Source organism: Trachurus japonicus, chromosome 24 (assembly GCF_045865225.1).
Source record: "Trachurus japonicus isolate A0001 chromosome 24, Traja_1.0".
NCBI lineage: Eukaryota > Metazoa > Chordata > Actinopteri > Carangiformes > Carangidae > Trachurus > Trachurus japonicus.
Window position 1 is genome coordinate 29,555,820 of NC_140930.1, and position 22,517 is coordinate 29,578,336.

A 22,517-nucleotide genomic window follows, 5' to 3' on the forward strand; every position below is an offset into this window, starting at 1 on the left:
CAGGCGGACAAAGCTCCCACGAGTGTGTGTGTGTGTGTGTGTGTGTGTGTGTGTGTGTGTGTGTGTGTGTGTGTGTGTGTGTTAAGTGAGAGCAAAAGAGGACTTTGGGGGGTTGGTACACGGGGGAAGTGGGGGTGGGGGTGGGGGGGGTAACAGCACCACACCCCCACCCACGCACCTCCCATACCCCATCATTACTGTACCAAAGCATCCACGAGGGGACTTAAAAGAGAAAAGAGCGCTGTCCCCTCCTCCCTGTCCTTTTTTCCTTTTCTCTCCACTCCTCCGTCTCCTCGCTGCCGCTGCCAACCCCCACCCACGGCCCCCCCCAGATAACACCATGCAATTAGTGGCTCCCCACTCTCTTCTTACTCACTCGCTTTCTCTACTTATACACTTATACCTACATCTCTCTATAACTCTGTTGTCGTCGGTTAGTGTTTCTCTTTCCATCTGACAGCTTCAGGCACACCCAACATGTTGTCCCACCAGCCGTCTCCTCCTGTCCTTAAAGGGATACTTCACCCAAAATCGATAATTCACCAATTGTCTACTCACCGTCTTGCCAAGGAAGGGTTTGGAGAACTTTCAGAGTCATCAAAACTCTTTTGGAGTTAGGGTTGGGTTAGCCTTGTTGTAAAGCGTTTTGATAACTCCAAAAGTTCTCCAAACCCTTCCTTGGCATGACTGTGAGTAGAAAATTGGTGAATTATCGATTTTGGGTGAAGTATCCATTTAATCTAACTCCTTTTTTTTTTTATTGACCTCACCTCACTTTCTTTACTTCTCATCTTTCCTGCCATCTTTTCATCCTGCTGTAACTAAAATGACATTTTGATTATGCCAACAGGCCGATAGAACTACTTCCTGTCTGGCACGGCTTTCTTTGCTGCTCCTGTGGTTATTTTCTCAGTGTTTCAAAATTATTCTGACATCTACAACCAGAGAGGAAAAGATTGACCAAACTGCAGCCTGCCACTGCTCTTTTAAGTGGTTGGCTTGTTTTTAATCCAGACGACTGTAAGAAAGTGGGTGAAGTGTCTGAACCTGGAAACTGGACGGTGACATGAACGTGAATTGAACAACAACTGCTGACTTGACGGCTACATAAAAACATTACACAAGACTACAACAGTTATTTTCTAAAGCACTTAAATCCTGTCTCTCACACACATTCATACACACCTAACCTCAAATGTCAATTTTCTAGAGCGAAATAATTACACACCCAGAAAAGCAAACTAATAAAGCTTATAATTAGTCGGTAGTATCGACCAGCGTCGGTGATGACTGAAGACAAACCTGTGCACACACACACACACACACACACACATATACACACTCCGCCGTTTTCATTTATTTTCATTTAGCTGCAGTGGCTCCCCACAGCTGGAAAATTGCCCACACAGCAGGAATAATGTAAATACACTGAGCATCCATCATCAGGAGTTGTTGCTCAATCTGCTTCTCAGAAAATAATTAGACACTTTTCAATACAAAACACACACACACACACACACACACACACACACACTTTCTGCTCCTGACCTGTGGACGTAGTGTAGCTGGTGAACAGAGTCGATGGCCAGCACCATCTCAGCCAGGTAGAACTTGGCCATGTCTTCTGGCAGTCGGTCCTCAAACTTACTGAGCAGAGTCAGCAGGTCGCCACCCACATAGTAGTCCATGACCAGGTACTAGAGACACACAGAGACAGACGGTTAACAGTCATGGCTGGCAGTCAGCTAGCTAGCAATAGCAACATTTGCAGAAGAAAGACAGGGACAGAAAGTCAGCCATGGACTTCTCCACATGGACTGAGTGAATAAGTGACACAGACAGTAAAAAGTTTTCAAATGTTTTGAAGGTCCACCAATCGACTGGGATTTTCAGCTGATACCTCCGCCCGGCCTTATCTTTCTTTGTCGGAGGCATATTTATTTTATTTTATAATATTTGGTAGTTTTATTATGTTGTTGTCAGGCTATTCTACCTGATATGTTTTTATTTCTGTTGTATAGCACCGTGTAACTCGTTTTTGAAAGGTGCTATATAAATAAAGTTATTATTATTTGGCTGAGGGGAGAATATTCTGGACAGTTACTTTCTTTCACCTGACCACAGTCATGTGGGCGGTGCCTCCTTTCTGTTTGAATCGTGGAGAGGACCAATGGATGAAGAGGAGGGACAAGCACACACTAACATGCACATGCTACTAGACTGGCCACCAGAACAAAGACCAGAGAAGCTCAGGCTAGAACACATGAAGGGCTGTGTGAGTATGTGTGACTTTGCATAGAAAACTAATTGTATTGTAAATTATTATTTGGCATTTATTTACATATCTTTCAGCGACATTAGCAGATATCACAAGCAAAAGAAATAAAAGGAAAACAGTGAGAACTTGTGAGATCATTAATGTTGAAAAATAAACAGGCTAATTACACAAGAAAGTCAAAAATATTCCGTCCTCTCCCCCACCCTCCACTCTCTCCCCTCTCCCTTTTTTCTCACAGTATCATTATTACTGAGGGGCACTGAGGCAGCAAGAGTCTAAATGCTTCTTAACTTTTGAGGGTTTTCCTAAAAATAGACGGCTAGACGGGCAGCGGTGTATATTTTTAAAGCCTTGGGGAGTGTCCAGGGTGAAGCATTTGTTGTGAGAATGTGGGAAAAGGAATGACAAGCAGTCCTGGCATTTGTGCTCAGGGTCACACAGAGAGGGCAGACAGTCAGGTTAGAGAGAGGACGACCGCCTCCAGCAGCCGCTGGAAGTGAGGAAGCTCCTAACTCCTTCTTTTGGGTCTTTTATGTAAATGTTTTTTTGGCCATTTTAAACTTCTGCTGCCCGATTTCCTACAATTCTGAGTCATGTTGTGCTTTTGCGGTGAGAACTGCATGTGCTGGTCAGTGCCTGGCAGGTCACCAGGCATCGTGCACAAGAGCTACTGTATTCTAAATATGAACAGAGTGTGAGATGGTGAAAGTGGCAGCTGAAGCTACGCACAAGAAAACTGTGTGTGCTGCTTTGGAAAGTACCATAATTTGAATGTGCCGAAGTGTATGAAGGTGGGGCGTCTGATACAGCTGATAAAGGCTACAGTAAATTTAGGAAAAGAACCATTCTGTACAGTGCAGGATGACTGTTAATGGATACACACATATTTAGTTAGTTTATTTATTTGATTCATTCATTGAAAAAAGAAAACAAAAAGGGTTTAATACAAAAAACTGCAACTCCTGAATGAAGAAACAAGCAAACTTATGTAGTCTACCCCTTGTTGTAACAAAGCCTTTTAAAAATTAGATAATATATGAATCAAAACAAAAGAAGATGAAAATAAATTGAAGAAAATAAATTTAAAATATAAAAGTCATCTCATCATCCTAGTAAATTCCTACACAAGAAAGAAGAATTAAGAGACTCTTCAATTACCAAGTTATTGTCATCCTGGAAGGCGTAGTGCAGGGTGGTAATCCACAGGCCATCTCCATTCACCAACACGTCACGTTCCTCCCGAAAACACGCCGTCTAAACAAAAAGACACAGTAAACATTACACTTAACAAAAGTTACATATCACATACACAGACACAGACAACGGTACAAGAGAATGACTGTTTCTGTTGTTCAAGTTAGAATGTGCCAAGCATCGGCGCCAGTTATCCATATTCATAAACCACGTCACGCCCACACCACTTCAGCTTCTAGCACAGATGATTTTTCACCTACGTTTTCTGGGCAAACTGTTCTCTCATGAAATCACATTTACCGTTATTTAATTAGCTTAACTTCTGTTACTTAACCCAAGAACAAGAGAAGCAGGTTGATCCTCTTATACGACCCTGATCCAACATTCTGCGGTGCGTGTATCTGCGGTATAAAACTATTTGACACCTCCGGCCCAGCGCATTAGGAAGGTCAAAGGTCAGGACCTTTCTGCCGAGCCACATGCTTTGAATTCACAGGGATTCGGTGTCTCGGCTCAAAGACAGTTCAGCGTGGAGCCTGCAGTAACCTGACTTCTCCAACATGACGTCTTCATCAAAGAGAACCTGCTGGAGTTTTGCTACAGAAGAGAAGCCTGGCTTCATGAAGTCGTGTACCGACTCGCTCTAACTACTTAGACAAGCATCTGCATATTGAAGACGCAGGACATGAAAACTGGATTAGAACTACAACGTTACTATCAGCTAGAGATGCAGCCTCACAGCTGTATGTCTCCATTGAACAGTATATGTCCAATGTCTGTCCAGGCTCATGTGCACAATGAGTTATGGCCATACAGTATGTCCTAACAAGTGACCCCAGTGATCTCTGACCACCAAAGTCTACGCAGGTCATCCAAGAGGACATTTGTGCCAAATTTGATTAAATTCCCTCAAGGCGTTCCTGTAATCTCATAATCACAAGAATGGGATCTCCGGACGAACAGAGAGACACACAACCCCATAACATTACGTCTTCAGCTGCACTCGGCCATAAAAAGGAAATACAATCATTAGCAGTGGAACTTCATATCCAAAATAAATCAGTTCAAAATCAAAAACTTTTAACTGAAACCAAAATTTCCACTGCTGAACAGGTCATTTTGTAATAGTTAACCACATGCATGGACAGAAAAATGTGTTTCGTCTCCAACGCACCCTACATCTCTCACTGCTCTGTCAGTCCAAATGTGCTGACTGAAACAGAAACTGACTGGTTCAAGAACCCAGACTGAGATGGAGAAGGAATCTGATTACACATTTTCCAAGGAAAGAAAGAGATGCGTTACTGCGAACGACGTGTAAATTCTTTCCCCGCTCCTTTGATGTTCCCTGTCTACAACTGCAGTTACACGCTTGTAGTGTAACTGTCTACAGTACATCTGTTGCTCTCCGCTGTTTCCCATGTCCAGGCATTTGCACACATACAGCAGGGACTAGTTCTGGCCGATGACGTATGAGGCATGAAGATTGAAGACCCAGGGGACCAACAGGAATGTCAGACCGTCAGGAAGAGGTCGATGAGAAAAACATGCATCAACAGCTCACGCCGCGCAGGCAGCGACATGTTCTGCAAACATCTATCAACGAAAGCCTGATATGAAGGTGGATAATCAAGGGTTGTGCGTTCACATGACAGCAGATGCTTTTTTTTTTTTTTTTTAGATAAATCATCTATCCTTATAAGATTATTTACTTTACATATCTCTCCAGTTACACTGCATTGCTGGCCCAGTGTCTGTATCCCGTAAACCTCATGGTCATTTGTAAAAATCAGAGAGAGAAACTCACCTCAGCTCGCTTCAGCATCTCCCACTTGTTGAGAATCTTCATGGCGAAGACCTTGTCAGTGTTTTTCACTTTTACGACTGCAACCTGCACGAAAGAACGACAAGTTGCCGTGTTAAAAAGCTGTTTTAATCATTTGTGTGACAGCGAAGCCGGTCGAAGAATGTGAAGCATGTTAGAAACAAGACAAATAGGAAAATACCAATCAGATTTAATATTGCAGCTTTTCAGGCCACAGGAAAAGGAAAAGGACAAACTGTGCACTGTGATAATTCATGTGTGATCAGATTTCCATATTTCAATAATAGTTCCACAAACAATAATGATTCAATTCAGACAGATGTGTGGGGGAAAGGAGCTAAGACAATCTATCATTTATATAATCTTTCAACCTGTGATAAAGTTTAAACCATAATTTTATTTTTTCGAAGAAGCCTCATTAAAGGGATAGTTCACCCAAAATTCAAATTTCACTCATTATCTACTCACCCTCATGTCGACTAAGGGCTGGGAGAAGTTTCAGAGTCCTCCGTGCCTTCTCTGAGTTACAGGGGCTCGGTGCAGCACTGCATGTCCATATGACGGTTGCGAACGGAGCTCACTTTTCTTCATCCAAAGACACACCAAAACACATCCAAATACCTCCATAGTGCTTGTCTGTAATGTCCCTCTTGTATTGAAGCCCCAACATGAGAAATTGTTCCGAAAAAAATTAAACAAGTATAATGTTTTAAGCTTTTTTGTAGCAGAAGCTCCCAGTGTTGCTCTGACGGAATCTCAAGCAATTTGCGGAGCCGTGAACTGGGTGTCAATGCAAATCGCGCAAGATTTGGACGGACCAGGAAGAGCAGTGCTGGGAGCTTCCGTTACAAACAAGCTTAAAACATAGACTTTTTTTTTTTTTTTTTTTCGGAACAATTTCTCATGTTGGGGCTTCAATACAAGAGGGGCATTACAGACGAGCAGTATGGAGGTATTTGGATGTTTTTTTGGTGTGTCTTTTTGGACGAAGAAAAGTGAGCTCCGTTTGCTACCGTCATATGGACATACAGTGCTGCGCCGAGCCCCCCTGTAACTCAGAAAAGGAACGGAGGACTCTGAAACTTCTCCCAGCCCTTAGTCGACATGAGGGTGAGTAGATAATGAGTGAAATTTGAATTTTGGGTGAACTATCTCTTTAAGAACAATACAACAATAAGGAACATTGTCTCAATTATGACACTATCTATTCATCATTAATGGTCTAATGAGAAGTAGATGAAGGCAAGCCATCAGATTCAAAGGATAAACCAGGAGGAAACAAACAACGGAGCAAACATCATGAAGTCAATTTTTGTGAGAGAATGGTTTATATGGAAAAGGAAAAGGAGTAGCAAATGAAAAAGGGAGAAATATACATTTCAAGATGAAACAGGATGGGTTTGGTGGGAATAAGGAAGGGATGAAAAGGGAGTGGAGAGAGGAGGGAGAAAGAGGAAATGAGACAGAAGGAAGGAGAGGGGGGGTGAAGGGATAGCGGGGAAAGGAAGTAACCAGAGATACTAAAATGCTGACCTAAAAGGCCAGCAGACGCACACCACCTGGATCCAGAGCCACACACCCTCCACACATACACAGACACAAAACACAGCAGCTTCACGCAGCTGGACACTTAAATGTGATTCATGCTTCCTACGAGAACAGTCCGCTTCTTGAGAGAGAAAAAATCTCTAATCACTCAGTGATTTGTCAGAGTGCTAGATTATATTGGAAGGACAGTCATGTGCAGATGTGATGGTGTGGAAAGATGTTGCCAATTGATCACAGAAGAATGATGATCATCGTCACATTCATTATCGAATCAACGTCAACGACAGAAAACCAATTTGTTAACTTTTTGTGTAGGTTCATGGTCTAAAATGATCTGCAGAGTTGTCATGAGACACAACTCATACTTCATATGTATGTGTATGTTCACTTATACACTTGTATACATTTAATATGGGCAGAACATCTGACTTAAAGTAATGGAAATTAATTGTATACGTGGTTTAAATCAGACTGATTCATCACTTCTTAGCACTGGTTGATAAGGCACAGCACTGTCCAGCTGCTCCACTACAATCCCACACAGTGAACATACGCCACAACTAAACCAACCAATGAGTAAGCAAAGCTAAGGACTTCAAAAAGCTACTAGTTCTGCTGCCTAGTCTTTTTAGTTCACACTCCTCCATTGTGTTCCTCTTGTACTGTATTAACAACATAACAACTGCCAACTTTCCCTTCACTGATAATTGCTGAACATAACAATGATAAACTTCCTCCGCTCCAGCTCCACATTTTGCCAAAAAAGGAGCTACACACACAAGCTGCCGTGACAAACCACAGAGAGCTGCCAGCCCAAGCCCATGTTCATGCAAAATATATGTCTGGGTTGATCTCCTTCAGACTCTTTAATAGTTTATGATATTCGACTAATCCGCGAAGGAAATGTCCAGGTTTTATGTGCACTTCAATGGTTAATGGCACACGGAAAATATGCACAAACAAGATCATTAAATTGTTAAAAACGCACCACAAAAAAAAGAAAAGAAAAACGCAGAAAATGCACACAAGTAAACAGACGGACAGGAATTTCTAAGTGCACTGTGCGCACACAGATGAGTAGTGAAACAAACACAGGCGCCCTATGCAACAGAGGGGTCTGTAGTCTATTAAATGAGCTGGGGAATGCTGCTAATGCAATACAATGATAACATTCCTGCAGTGTTTGGATTTCCCCGAGTGATCCCTCACCAGAGGAGAGGGAGAATGGAGGAGGAAGAGAGGAGGGTGAGGGGGGGAGCACACTGTTCTTGGCGAGGCTTGGCTGTTTTTGTCCTCTTCTCCATCTCTCCTTTCTTCTCTCTACTGTTCCTTCCTTAATCTTGTCCTCCCCTCTTGGACCTGATGTCAACTATACAGGCCACAAAGACTAAGCAGAGTTTAATTCACAACTCCCATGCATTGAAGGAAGTTTTCTAGCTGTTTTTTTTTGTTTGTACTGCTACTGAAGAAGACTTGTTAGCAGAAAGCATCAGCTGTGCCTTTAAAAATGTTTTTATCCAGTAAGAACAGGCATGAAATAAACCACAGCACTTTTTAATATGAAAGGAGGGTCACTAATGCTTGAGTTTTACACTGCTGACTTGTATCATCAGAACGAACATGTCCTGTGATTTTCAGCCTTCTATGATTATATTTACCCTTGAGGTTTGAATGGTCCTCTTTTAATGACATCATCACATTGTGCCCCTTTCTTCTGCTTATGGTTTAATGACACGCGTGGAGCGCCACAAACTCTTTATCTCAAGGCGCTTCATTTCTAATATTCAATGACCACATTTGGGATTTGGTTGCAATCACAAATGCAATTTTTATTTATATGTCCCAATGTTTAATGCGAATAAATGGCTCTTCTTCATAAGTTGTATGTGTGTTATCAAACTATGTATAGGCTTATACTATTTCAAATGATCAGTTAAAGACAATTAAATCGTTAATCAAAATTATTTGTATGGCAACTAATTGTCAACTAAAATATCATGATTGTGACAGCCCTAGTTGAAAGTTGCTCAAGCCTTTCACAGCCAAGGACACATTTGCAGGCATGTGGCAGCTGACTGGTGACCCAATGCAACAGCAGTAGTCTAATAATGTATGATGGTGAGTGACTCCAGAGAAACTCAACAGTTGCCACAATGAGAAACATCTACAGCGAAGTCTGCCACTGGAAACAAAACCTCTGACCCTGGCATTGTTTGCATCAGGCGTATCTGCTGAGCTCCGCCATCGGGCCTGTTTGTGTTGGTGAAGAGCACTGAGTCCTAATGGACGCATTCTCACAGGCAGCAGGCCAGCACACACTGCTCCATTCATCAGATGAACTCCACAACGTCACGCACCCGCGCCGTTTCTCTGCCTGCTGCTGACAATGGGAGGATGAAATCAAAACATCCTGCACTCAGGCTCTCTCACCTCCCTTTGTGACTCTCAACTATTTTTTCTTTACTTTGTTTTCCTGTGTCTGCGTTCTGCCCATCTGGGCCCGTCTCTGCCTCTGTCTCCGTCTGCTGCCTCCATCTCTGTTTAACTCTGTCGCTCTCTGCTCCCAAAACCGAGACTCTAAAGTTACAATGAAAAATCGTACTCTCACAAAGTTTCGTGAGGCCATCCCAAAATACACATTTTATGTGTTTGCTAGGTCTGACATTAGGTCAGATGACTGTTCTAACTGTCATACACCTGGAGGATAGTGGGACTGCCTAACTTTGTGATGCCATAAAGAAAAGCTGAGAATCGTGCCATTTTGACCGTTGACCATTTTATAGTCATGGGTAACTGGATTCTATCCAAGTTGACATTGGGCACCACTGACAGGTCACCAGTCTGTCACAGGGCTAGGATACAGACTAACAGCCATTCACAGGTAATGGTTTGGCTCTGGGTTGTGGGAGGAAGCCAGAGAACATGGGGAAGCCACACAGGTTTCACAGAACACACAAAGTCCAGCAGGTTCAAACCCAAAACCCTCCAACGGTGAGCTAAGCGCTGCACCACTGTGCCTCCTGTGCATATTTAACAAAGCCAGATGGAGGAGCTCACACAGTTTTTAAATTGGATTTTAGATTATTAACTATTTTGTATTGATCCTGTCTGTACTTCCACATGCACCACATGAAAATCATCTTCCAGTTTCAGTAAATCCTGTTTCAAACTGATTAATCCTGACGAGGGGAAAGAGATGATACAAACAAAGCAAATAACCTTTAATTATGTAGTCAACAACGAGTGTAAATAAAAGGGCTAATCTGCAAGTGGTGAGTATATGTAATCTAATCTTCTGCACAATTTAACCACTAATCCTAAACCTAGCAAGTTATTTTTATATTCTGCTACATTGCTATTCCATTTTTCTATTCACTGCACTGTTGCTGTAACATCCGCATCACAACACAAAGCTACAAGTATGACTCCATCAGGTGATTAAAAACTGGAGCCATGGGACAATCGTGTTTCTCCAGCTAATTTGATTTTTCCGTCATATAAACGTCGTACGAGCGCAGCTGGCTGACGGAGCGGGCGCTGGAATGTTACCACAAGGTATTACCATTCATGGGTCACACAAACACACCACGACGCTGACAACAAGCCTAAAACACACACACACACGGACTCCCATGACTCACACAGGCTTATACCAGCAGTGTTTGGAGCGGTTCACATGAGCGCGTTAGTGTGTTGTGGTTGTTGCTACTTGCTGCCAGGTGTGTCCAGCCTCCATCCATCAGTCTATCACGTTCCTGCCTTCTCTCCGTCTCTCCACCTGTCAGCGTTTTAAGACTTCACTAACTTGTCTGAGCAGATGTGTATCGCTGCTCAAAATCTTCAACTCATTGTTAAGGCCTTGTAAATCTGTTGTCAAAAGAATTGCTGATGACTGTCAGCTTGAGGATAGGAGGTTTCTTTTGCAGGACACTTCACATTATATAAGAGTCTCTTGGCTGAGGACCACAGTACCTGTCCCTCCAACATTCCCCAGCTTTGACATCATTACCTGAAACCCAGTGACAAATGGATCTGGGCCTCCCTATAGGCACATATAAAAGCCAAACTAAAACAAACAAAAACAGATAAACCCACAGTGGTAGTTTCACTGACGCTCTAATTTGTTTTCTTTTCGTGGGTAAAGTGAGAAAGAAGACTTTTAAAAAGTTTTGCTCTACCTGCAAGTAGAGTCATGCTTGTGTGGCAGACCCAATACTACGCACTGCTGCTGGAATGCAGCAGAAAGTAATCCACTATTAAACGCAACAACACTCTTGCCTTTTACTCAGGTATGAAGGCATAAGGGTAGAAGGGAACAGCTTTTCACCGGTGGGAAATGTCCCTGGATCATACCGCAAAATCTTTGCCTCAGGGAAGATTTGGAGATATCTGGTGTCATAGCGTTGATTGGACAAAAAACATACACTGCTGATGATGCAACTTTGAGAAAATGCCCCAAACTACCTACAACCCCTGTTTCTTGTATAAACTAAAAAAAAAAAAAGGTGTGGGAGGCAAATTGCAGGTTCTGTGTGTGCATGGTACTAGATTACAGTATGGTTAGGTTGAGTGTTAAAACATAAGTTATATTACCTCTCCGAAGGCTCCTCGTCCAATCACCTTTAGAATTTCAAAGTCTTCTTTATGAAGGCGCATCTGCTTCACTTTGGACGTGAAGGGTTTGGCTGTGGAGAGGAAGAGGACAGAAGTTGGGTTAGTTAAAAATATAATATATAATTTAAAATACTTTTTTTCTTCTCTTTTTTTAATATAATGGAAGACTCTTGTTAGTCTTTAGGGGGAAAAAGCCACATCCCACAATAGAAGGCTGCCATGCTGTTCTAAATGAATGTTATCAAAGTGTAGGTGACCACCTGGACCTCTATAGCACATGACACCGGACACAGGGAGCCTGAATGATAAAGCTAGCTATTGTTACCCCTGCAGTTATGGTTCCTGGTGGAAAAAAGGACTTGGGAGGGATCAGCAAGGGTCGCCAGCGTTCTCTCACAAAGCTTCACAGATTCCATCTATGGCTGACAAAGTCAGCATTTCCCTCATTTGTGGGGAGCTATTCAACCACTTCCTGGTTTACATGAACCCAGCATGCCAAGGATAACCTGGATTGGTTGCAAGTTCACCAAGGTCAGCATATTGGTTACACTGATACACTGATCTCCAGATAAGGCAGAGACATATAAAATAGTTGTTGTTTTTTTAATGTAAGCACATGTAAGTGGTGTTTTAGGGGCTTTTTACCAGAAAGATTAGCACTGTTTAGCATCATTAGCATACAGACAAGCAAGCATTCACATACAAATACACATCAACGTTTGACTTGAGCATTCAGAGGCTCTTTTGGTTAACAAAAGACACTATCTTCACTTTCTACACAAATGTCAGCAACGTGTGTGTGTGTGACGTGTGTGTGTGTGTGTGTGTGTGTGTGTGTGTGTGTGTGTGTGTGTGTGTGTGTGTGTGTGTGTGTGTGTGTGTGTGTGTGTGTGTGTGTGTGTGTGTGTGTGGGAGCTGACCACCAGCCAAGCTGACACTCTTGGCCCATCTGCAATCCCTCACTGGCCAAACATCAAGCTCAACTCATCTGGTTACCATGACTTTACAGAGCCTCTGGTGTCAAGGAAAAGGACACTAAAACAGGGAAACGCCGGTTTTCATAAAACAACCAGGTCAGTCTCACTCTCAATCTCTCTCACAGCCTCTCCTGAGTCCTATAACAGCTGGCCTGGCCTGCTAGAACCACAGGGCAGGGGGAAAATAGGGGCCAGTACGGTGTGCCATGTCTTGGCACACATTACTACAGACCAAAAGACACACAGGCAACGCAGCTATCACACTCAGTACGACGGGGGAAACACCTACAGAGGGGGAAATGATTAGTCCCTTCTTTTATTTCCATGCAGACTAGTTAGAGCTGAAATACATCTGAAACATTTAACCTCTTGATCAGCTCTGTTCAGGGTGGATATCAAGCTTCAGGCACAAGAGGAGTCATTGCAAGAAATAATGTATCACATACAAACAGAAGGGGAGTCTGTGGCACAGATGGCTGGCTGGCAAAATACCTAAAATCTTGAATTTAAAGTCCCCCTTAACAGGCATTTTAAAATGTGTAAAGATGCTCTGCTATGACTATTTTTGGATTAAAATTGCTTTCCCACAAAAAAGTTGGTTAAAAAAAACTCTCAAAGAGGCTAAAAACACATCTACTATTTCTCCCTCATTGAAAAATCCAGGTTCTACAAATATTCATGAGGATGCAAATGCATCATGATTTACACCTGCCCACCGCCACCGGGTTGCTCGGTAACTCAGTGGCCACATTCAAGGCAGCAATAATGCCTCTCAGCCACATCAACCAATGACACTGTTATTCAACATCTAGCTGTAAGTAGATGTGTCACCATCACAGTGAACAACAAATGAGATGCAAAAAATAAATCATCGGGATTGGTTGCTAGGGATTCTGACGTATTAAACCTGACTGGGTGCTGAAAAACTGAATCCAACTTTTTCAGACTCCAGCTTTGAAACTGCATTTTCAAATCAAAAATGCTCAGTTGCGGCTGCATTAGCGACTTTGCAGCTGAAATGTCTTGTAGCAGAACCCAAACACTGCATTGACATGCTTATAATCTCAAAAAATCAATTTTTGGTTTAGGGGGTCTTTAACTCATTGAGTGCCAGCCCTTTTATAAAATGGTCAGTGCCAGGTGCCAGCGTTTTGGGGCATTCTGAGTAATATGTCAAGACCCAGAGAGTATTTTGTACTATGACTCTGAAAACACTAAACAGCTCAAAGGAAAGAGGAGACTCTCTATTTAACTAGGGAAAAAACCATTTGTTTGTACCTTGTTCCATTCTTGATTTATCTTAAGTTGAATAGAGCCTGGTTGCACCAAAAAGACCACTTTTTTTCTAGAAAGCTGAGAAAAATGCATTTTTGTGAAAGAGAGTCTCTCAAGAAAAACAGTGATTTATCCGTTTTAATTTTGGCTTCAAAAACATGTAAGACATCTGAAAATTTCATTTCACATGTTTTTTATTTTTATTAACCGACTTTTTTATCTCCGTACGGATCACACTCGTCTTCTCCTCCTTCTTCACTTCTTGCTCTGATCTACAGTCTTCTTCGTTCCAAACATCCCAGAAGCCCCAAAAGTACTCACAGTGTGCACGAGAGCTTCCCCATTTACCAGCCGCAGAAAAGTGCATTTGACGTCTATGGACGTCAATGGCACTCAAGCGTTGGATTTTGATTGACGTCCATAGACGTCAATGGCACTCAATGAGTTAATAATAATAGTTAAATAGAATTCATCTCAATCTTTGAAATTGTGACCTTAAAAGAATGTGAAATTAGGTCTTTCTAAGAAAGACCGTCCTCACAGCATGTGTCATTTCAGCATTAATAGATATGATAATCATTTCATCGTTCATCCAGAACAGGTTGACCAGAGATACACTGCCATAGGCACTGGCACACTAACTCATTAATAACTATTTAAATTTGCCACTGTTTGGCTGGAGGCTGGTGGTGATTTCCCCCAGTCTGGTTTCCACTGCACATCCAATCCGTTTCAATCTCTGCCAGTGTTCTATTTCAGCCAGCATCTCTAACTAGACACGGCATGTCTTCCAGGGTTACAGATAATATCTGGCTACTAAATCCCTGCAGATTCGTATTAATTCATGTATCAAAGACACACAATTATGTTGGAGGAGCGAACGATTAAACAGAGGATCAACTCTATTTAATATGGTTGTTTTTCAGTGTTTAAAGACAGAAACGGAATTCTCTTCAGTTTTATGCGGCATCAGAGCGAAGAACAAAACTCTTCATTCAAAGGCCCTGTCACGCACAAATTGCTTATAACCGGATTCTTGCATTTTATTTCAGCTACATGATAAGACTTTCACCCAGTTGTTGATTGCAAAAAACAAAGGAGTGCATGTGCTTACTAAAAAAAAGAAAAAGATCTTTTAGTTTTTTATAATAGTCACCCATGTGTTAAATTCTACTATTTATTGCCCTAGGTTTTTCATTTTATAAGTTGACACATCATTAATGATGAGTAAGCTTTCCTTAGCTAACTACATCCCATACATTCCCCTTCAGGTAGCCTATATGAGCAACCTGCATTGACGACAGCCATATCAATTAATGCCATCATCTCAGGAGGAGGGACTCATTAATTAAGCATTGTGCACACAAACTATGGCAGTCTTATTACCCGCCTCACCGTCGACACAAAGAGCTTCATCTGCTCTATGGAGTTACAGTAACTGATGTAGAATCATTTTCTTTTTAAAGACGAAATGTTGAACCCTGCTGGTGCTTCCCATTCAGCTGTCATCCCAAGTCAACAGTGTTTATACAAAGTCCTCACCAACAAAGGCCCAGTGCAGTTGGAAACACAACTGGGCCGCCTCTTGGTAATCTTACACGCCTTGCTTCCTCGCCGCGTCTTCTTCATGTGAACTGAACTGACAAGGCCGAGTTGATCACTGGTTAGCTTTAAGCTATACAACACATATAGTATATCGAATTCACTTGTGATTTGTGATTCTACCAGTCAGCCTAGAGAGTGGGGGTCGGGGTGGCAGAGTGAGGCAAGCTGAGAGAGAGAAAACACTGATTAGTAGCTGTGCGCTGACTCAGGAGCTCCACTAAACCAGCCACATGAGAAATGTCTTTCATCTCTGAGCCAGGAGCCCACAGGCCCTGTCCACAACAAAGCACACACACAAACACACACACATACAAATATGTGCACACACTCAAACACACACACACACACAATTAATTAGATCTAGTTCCCTCGATCTACATCTGACACATAAGTGGTGACTATGTCTGGCTCTGGCAGCCAAACAGATTATAGAAATTGCTTTTCTGAAGAAGCCAAACTCACTGGACATCAGTCCAACAGCAGGTGGTTTATTGGAGCACACAGCAGCTTTTAGCCTGTTATTGTGGTCTGTAATTTAGAAATGGAAGTCGACTCTATGCGTGTGTGTGTGTGTGGGGAGCAGAGTGTGTCCGTGTCTTTCTACGGTTGTGTGGACAAATTCTGGTTTAACATCACAGTTGCGTGGACGTTTTGGCCAAACAACTCACGAACACAAAAGGCTGTTGTCACGGTTAAGGTTAACATAGAAGGGTAGGGAATGCGTTACATCAATGACACATAGCTGCAATAAAACAACTGGCAATGCTCTGATGTGCACCGGCAGCGCTGACACCTTATATAGACAGGTGGCTTTGCAAATCATGTCCAATCAGTGGAAATTAACATGTCAAACATTTATAAAATCGCAGGGTATTGTGTGTAGATTGATGTCGGACATACAGCTTGGCAAACTGAAAACACTTAAGTGGTCTGGATACTTTCTGAATACACTGTATGCCAGTATGTAGGCTCAACATGTCACAATTACTTCATTTCACAATAACCGCGGTATTAATAATAAACGCCTCGCTTAATTATTGTAAAGATTTCATAAATACCGCACTTTCCAAAAAAGATTATGTCAGAGTCATAAAGGCAGATGAGCGCAACTCACACGTCTAATATCTATCACCACCTGCGGCATAGCCACCCAGCTTTGTACGCCAAAGTAAAGGTAAATGCACAGTAACTGGATTAAATTACTTTAATGTAACACTGAATTGGTAAGAAATGAAATGTTAGTGCGTGTTTTTTTGTTTGTTTCTTTTCATTTTATTGAGCATCAACAATATGGTACATAGACAAACAAACAGAAGGATCACAATGCTCATATTTGTATTAAGTTTACCAAAGATTTTGTCCCTGGACCCACTGAGAGTTTATTCTATCTCCTCTAATTGTATGAATTGTGTCAGGTCTCTAAACCACAAAGACACTTTTGAGTGGATTTTTCGATTTCCAATGTAATAATATTCTTCTACGTGCAAGCACCGTCATAAAAGCAATTATGTTTTTATAACTTTTCCTTAATGTTGTGTGTCTTCTATCTGTGGTACCAAATATGGCCATAGCTGCGTTGGGTTGAAGATCAATATTCAATGCTTCTGACAGCGTTTGAAAGATGGTAGACCAATAGGTTGCCAGGGCTGGACATGACCAAAACATACGAGTTAAATCAGCAGTGTGTTTTTTCGACATTTAGCGTGTCATTTCTAATAGGAAAAAAAAACAATTAAAATATATTTAAACATTTGCTATGACTTGAATGTTTCATGCATTTCCCCTGGGGGATTAATAATTGGTCCTATATTAATAGATACTTCAAATATTTGGGTATATAATTAGTAAATTGATTACGTTTTGACTAAATCTGATTATGCACATTCATAGTGTTGTGAAATTCATTTTGTATGAAATCATTGCTGAGCCAAATCATAAATTAATACAATGATTGAAAAAAAAGGAGCTGCCTGTTGTCAAAGAGCTCGCCCTCCTTTACCCAGGGATCAACTTGTCTGTGTGTTTCCTGCAGCTGACATGGATTCATAGCGACATGCTACATCTCTTTTTACAATGGAGAAAAAAATACCACACTGCTTGGTCATACATCTTTACTCACTGACAAAATATCAAGGTAGGCCTAAACATAGCAACGGTTGCTATGACAAGGTGTGGTAGGAACCCCTGGCGTGACTTAAGTTGGGAAGGTGGCTATCCAAAGCTTCAGCATGACTGGAGCTCTTTGTTTTCACGGGGGTTTTGCAACGCGTCGGGCAAGTGAGCCAAGATTGGGAAAAGATGACATGTTAGTCACATAATGTACTGCAGCGCGCTTTGTGGGGAAGACATCCATCCGCAGAAAGACTGCAAGACACACACACACACACACACACACACACACACACTTGCAGATTGCGCTATGCAAAACATACACACATGTTCGGTAGCAGGCCTTAGGATGCAGCGAAACTGGAAAAACACGAGTGACGCCAGCTAATCCACATAGCCAGACTGGTTTCACCCAAAATGCTGAGCGCTTTATCAGGCCCATCTCGCTCCGTGCCGACCAGAGAAGTCAGAGCCATTTTTGTGTGAAACTGGGGAATGACAGGCAAGTGTGTTCACTTAGCAGCCGGCCCGCAAATGATATGCTCAGTAAAACAGGCCTCGGTCTCCATGCCATGTCTCCAGGGTGTGTTCATGTGAAATGTGCGAGTGCCTGCGTGTGTGCAATCTCTGTTATACATGTAGGCTGTCTGCGTGTGACTCAGTGCCGAGTGTAAATACAATTCTTTACTGGAACAAACATGCTGATAACTCTTAATAGATTGTTTGTGATATTTATTTTCACAAACCTAAATGTTGTTACTTCATCCATGTTATTTTCAAATAAATGCAAATGCAAAAAAAATATATTTTTGTATAGAGTGTTGCAATACGCTGACATTATGCTGACTGTTTAGTGGGTGTGTTGCATGTTCTGTGTTCTTTAGTGAAAAATGGCACACCCACCACTTTAGTCAATATTTCAGAAAAGCAAACATACAGTTGTCTTGCACATAGAGTCTTACACATAGTGTAATGAGTCAGTGTATTTTGCAATTAAAGCGTTAAACACGTCATAAGAAAATAAAAGGATCATAGACTCTTAAACCCTAAATAAAATCTAAGTTTGGGACTCAGCAGCTCAACCACTCTCAGCCTTCTCCCTCTCTCTCTACAACTGATTAAACATTGTTTTGAGAGTTTGTCCCAACACTCACAGGTTGCTGTGTTTACACCAAACCAGAACCATGTGGTGTCTGTCTGTCTGTCTGTTTTTCCTGCACGTGAAGCCACAATCTGGTTATGTCCTAATATCATCAGTCTACCTGGCAGGAGAATGAACCCCTGACAAACCAGTCTGTCCTCCTTGGTTACTTGCTGTTCTGATACCAATATACAGTACTACTGCAGGCTGATGTTGCATCGGAGGGTGTAGCAACACTGCCTTTGTACAGTCATCAACGTGTAAGACCTGCTGCTATTTACTTTGAGCAGTTGAACTACTGACCTTTGCACAGTTTAAGGTTTACTACTGGACTCTTAATTGCTTCAATTTCAATAAAACTGAGGAAATGGGGTCATTATAAAACATTTTAGTGGCGGTACATGATACAAGTAGACATTCAATCCAACAAACCACAGAGGATTATCAGAAGTTACCTTTCCTAATACTGGTGGGGAACTGATGGTGTGTGGATAGAGCTAATCTTTGCATGTTACATGTGAGTCATGCATCTGAGATAACCAGAGGCGATTGCTCTAAGACTGCAAGGGCAGCTTCCTCTAAAATGCCTAAAAATACATGGTCAAATATGAACTGTTGTGTTTACATTTCACTGACTAAAAATGCGTTAGAACGCGTTCAACTCTCAGACGAGTTCGTTCAGAATCAGCCGATTTATCACAGGTTTTCTGACGTGATCACGTTCCCGTAGCTCAGCGTCTCTGGGAGTGAATGGAGCAGTGGGCTGGACTGGGCGCTGAGCTTCTGCATGAGTGGAGGATCTGTCTCTAAAGGCTGAATCTATAGCTATTTTGAAACATACATCAGCACAAAAGGATTCAGTTCCGTTACGGATTTTCCAAAGTCAACAAACTGCAACTTCATTTCTTGGTATTTGTTTGCTGATGCAGCTCATTTCCATTGTAGCCTAAATGTCATACACTGTAATTAAAACACAACTATAACCTTTCTTTGTTTCGGTTTAAGACAATTCTCATATTTCCTTGTTCGAGTTTAGTATAGTTTCGTTATAAATGAGTAAATGGACAAATTATATGATGTAGGAGCGACTAGCAGCCGCCACTGGAGATAACATATCACCAAGGCACTTTTAGGTCAACAGTGAATCAGTGAGAGGGTGGAGGGAAGCTGTGCAGCGCCTCACAGAAACGATGATGGTGATCCAGATGACAAAAACTGTAGTATAATAGCCAGTGAAAACTACTTTAGTTATTGTTGCTGATATGAGTCTGTATTTCGTAGAGTTTGGCCAGCTGCTTCCAGTCTTTCCAAGGCTATACAACATACTGTGATACTAAAAGGACAGCGTGATCTGAGTGCATGGATGATTCCATAGCACTTCTGGTCTGAATTAAAGGGTGACAAAATTGAGGAGAACAGATGACAACTGTGGGATAAAAACAGAGAGAGGGAAAAAAAAACCATGAGGAGTGAGACAGAACAGACGAGAAAGGAAAAAGGCGATCGAGTTCAGCTCGTGGGAGAAAGTGAAACCGGGCAGGGCCGAGGGAGCGAGAGAAGACGGAGAGACAGAAAGATCACCGCATACTCAGGCCTCCGTCAGCTGCTGAGCCAGTTACAGTAAGTGTCCAACCCTTACACTCCCACTGCGCTCCAACCCCATCCCCAAATCCAGAGTAGGACGGAGGGACATCTGGAAGCCATAATGGGGATTATTTACAACCACAGTGAGGTAACGACACAAAAATGCCGCTTGCGAGAAAGACAGGGGAGACGGAGAGATGGAAGGAGAGAGAGAGAGAGAGAGGGAGGGAGGGAGGGAGGGAGGGAGGGAGGGAGCGTGGCTTTCCAGGATCTGACATGAAGAGGGAGGGCGGCAGACAGGAGAGGAAGAGACCTGGAGATGGCCTTTCCTCCATCTGACCACGGTGGAACAGCAGAGGGGAGGGGAGGGAGGGGGGGTGAACTTATCACACCTCATAAGCAGACTGGGAGTTTTCCTAGACTGTGTAAACCTCTGCCGAGGAAATACTTTGCATCATAAAAAAAAGGAGCAAATGATAGGCCCGAATTATTCTGGCCTTTGACTGTGCCAGGGTCATAAATGTCCAGTCATGAATGAGATCCTGGTTGGTTTGTTTTTTCCCCCGATTAAGTACGATGGACAGTGAATACATATCATAGGAGAAAAAAGTGAAGCCACTGTTTCAACAAATCAGATATTTAACACTCACCAAACATTGCCCCCCTTTGTATGAAGAAGTCAAACACATAGCAGCATGCAGGTTCCTGTGAGAACACGTGGCACAGGTTTCTCCTGAACGAAGCTGTCGGCCAGGCCGGGCTGTTTATTACATTACCTTCCCATTCCAAATGGCTACGCATGTGACATTTCAGTGCCACTGTGTCAGCAGAAACCAAGTCAAACGGGGCTCACCGTCTCCTATCAGTTTCCTCGGGCCTCAGAAGCCGGTCCATCCTCACACAAAGTGCATCAGACTTTGAAATTGTGGAGTTACACTATTTAACCACCACATGAGGATCTATGTGTTTGCTTTTCTGAAATTTGCAGCTGTGTTTAATTTGTGGTACCTATTCACTGTATTTGTATCATTGCATTTATTGTATTCAGTATCCTATTCTAAAGCCTGACCAGGGACAAAGACTGCAAATTAGCTGAAGCTACACGTCTTATATGCATCACATTTCCCATTTCTTTATGGCAATGTTGTGCCTGTATGTATCGTCCCTGTTAAATAAACATTAAAAAGAAAAAAATGAAAAAAAAAAGAAACTATCCCATAGTCACTGTGTCCTAAATTCATGGACACAAAGCTTTGGCCTGCTAGAAATAACAACTCCTTTCTTACATATCAAGTACTTCCTGGTTAAATGAAAGCCAAACAAATGCAACAAAGTTAGGGCTGAGTAGCACACCGAGGTCATCGAGGGAAAAATTAAAGCTGTGTGATTCTAATAACATAGTCCTTAAAAGGGAAAGTGACTCATTGCCAGAGGCACTTCAAAAACACGGCGCTGTAAGCGTTCAATTGCAAGTAGCTTAAAAACATCCAGTAAATTACCTAAATTACAGATGGAAATAGAACCAGGCCCCTTCATGTCACAGCCAGAGGTTCTCCCAACAGATGTGTGGAAGGAGGCACCACCAACCCCAATGAAACTTTTCTTTTTTTTTTTCCATCATGTTTCAGCCTCTTCTCATGTGACACGTGCACGACTGTCTGATCCCCACAAGCAGCGGCAAGGGGCCACCGACGGTGCCCCGACACGTACATGTCAAGTACCAAGAGGTATGTTGGGGGTGGTGGGGGGGTGCACCATTAAATTAGTGATAGGCACAGCAAATTCATGAATGACAAACAGGGAATAACTGACATGGCACGTAAACATGCCTTCGAGTATTCAATTGCATTTAATGCTAGGCTGCACACCAGCGACACCAGAATTCCCAGTGCTGTCTGTCTGCAGTAACTCTCCCCGCCCCCTCCGCCCCACCACAGTCAACCTCAAGTTCCCCTCTCTGCTGTTTTCCTTTCTCTGCCATCCCTCGCCTTCTCTCTCATTCCTTCTAAAGTTCTCCAGTGTGACCGCTTGCGTCAGCCCCTTCTTCTCTTTCTCAGAGTTCCTTGTTGGTTTCGTCCTCTCCGCCTCGGCTCGGTCCATCTTACTTGGCCCCGTCACGTTAACAAGAGGACAGGAACGGTCAGAGGCCTAAAACTAAACAATCTTGTGCCCCGCGGCATTAAAGACACAAACAGGATGTTCCCGAAATATTAAGAAACCACAAACACCAAAGAAAAGGAGGGAGGCAGGGCTTGACTAAACAATAGATCAAATCTGTGTATGTGTGTGTGTGTTACAGCTCAAAGACCGCTGCAGTGAGCATACACCCAAACCAGCAACGTGAGAAACGCTGCCTCGCAGTGGGCT

At 42.5% G+C, this 22,517-nt stretch overlaps 1 protein-coding gene across 11 annotated transcripts in view; it reads right to left on the minus strand.

Moving 5' to 3' along the window:
* cdc42bpab (CDC42 binding protein kinase alpha (DMPK-like) b) overlaps positions 1-22,517 on the minus strand; it is a 90,745-nt gene that overhangs the window by 44,969 nt on the left and 23,259 nt on the right. For all 11 annotated transcript variants that reach the window (XM_085770786.1, XM_085770788.1, XM_085770780.1 and 8 more), the window contains exons 2-5: positions 11,439-11,530; positions 5,280-5,363; positions 3,437-3,532; positions 1,549-1,697 (exon numbers count right to left, since the gene is read on the minus strand). In XM_085770786.1, coding sequence (XP_085626912.1) covers positions 1,549-1,697; positions 3,437-3,532; positions 5,280-5,363; positions 11,439-11,530 — 421 coding nt within the window. The remainder of the gene's footprint in view (positions 1-1,548; positions 1,698-3,436; positions 3,533-5,279; positions 5,364-11,438; positions 11,531-22,517) is intronic.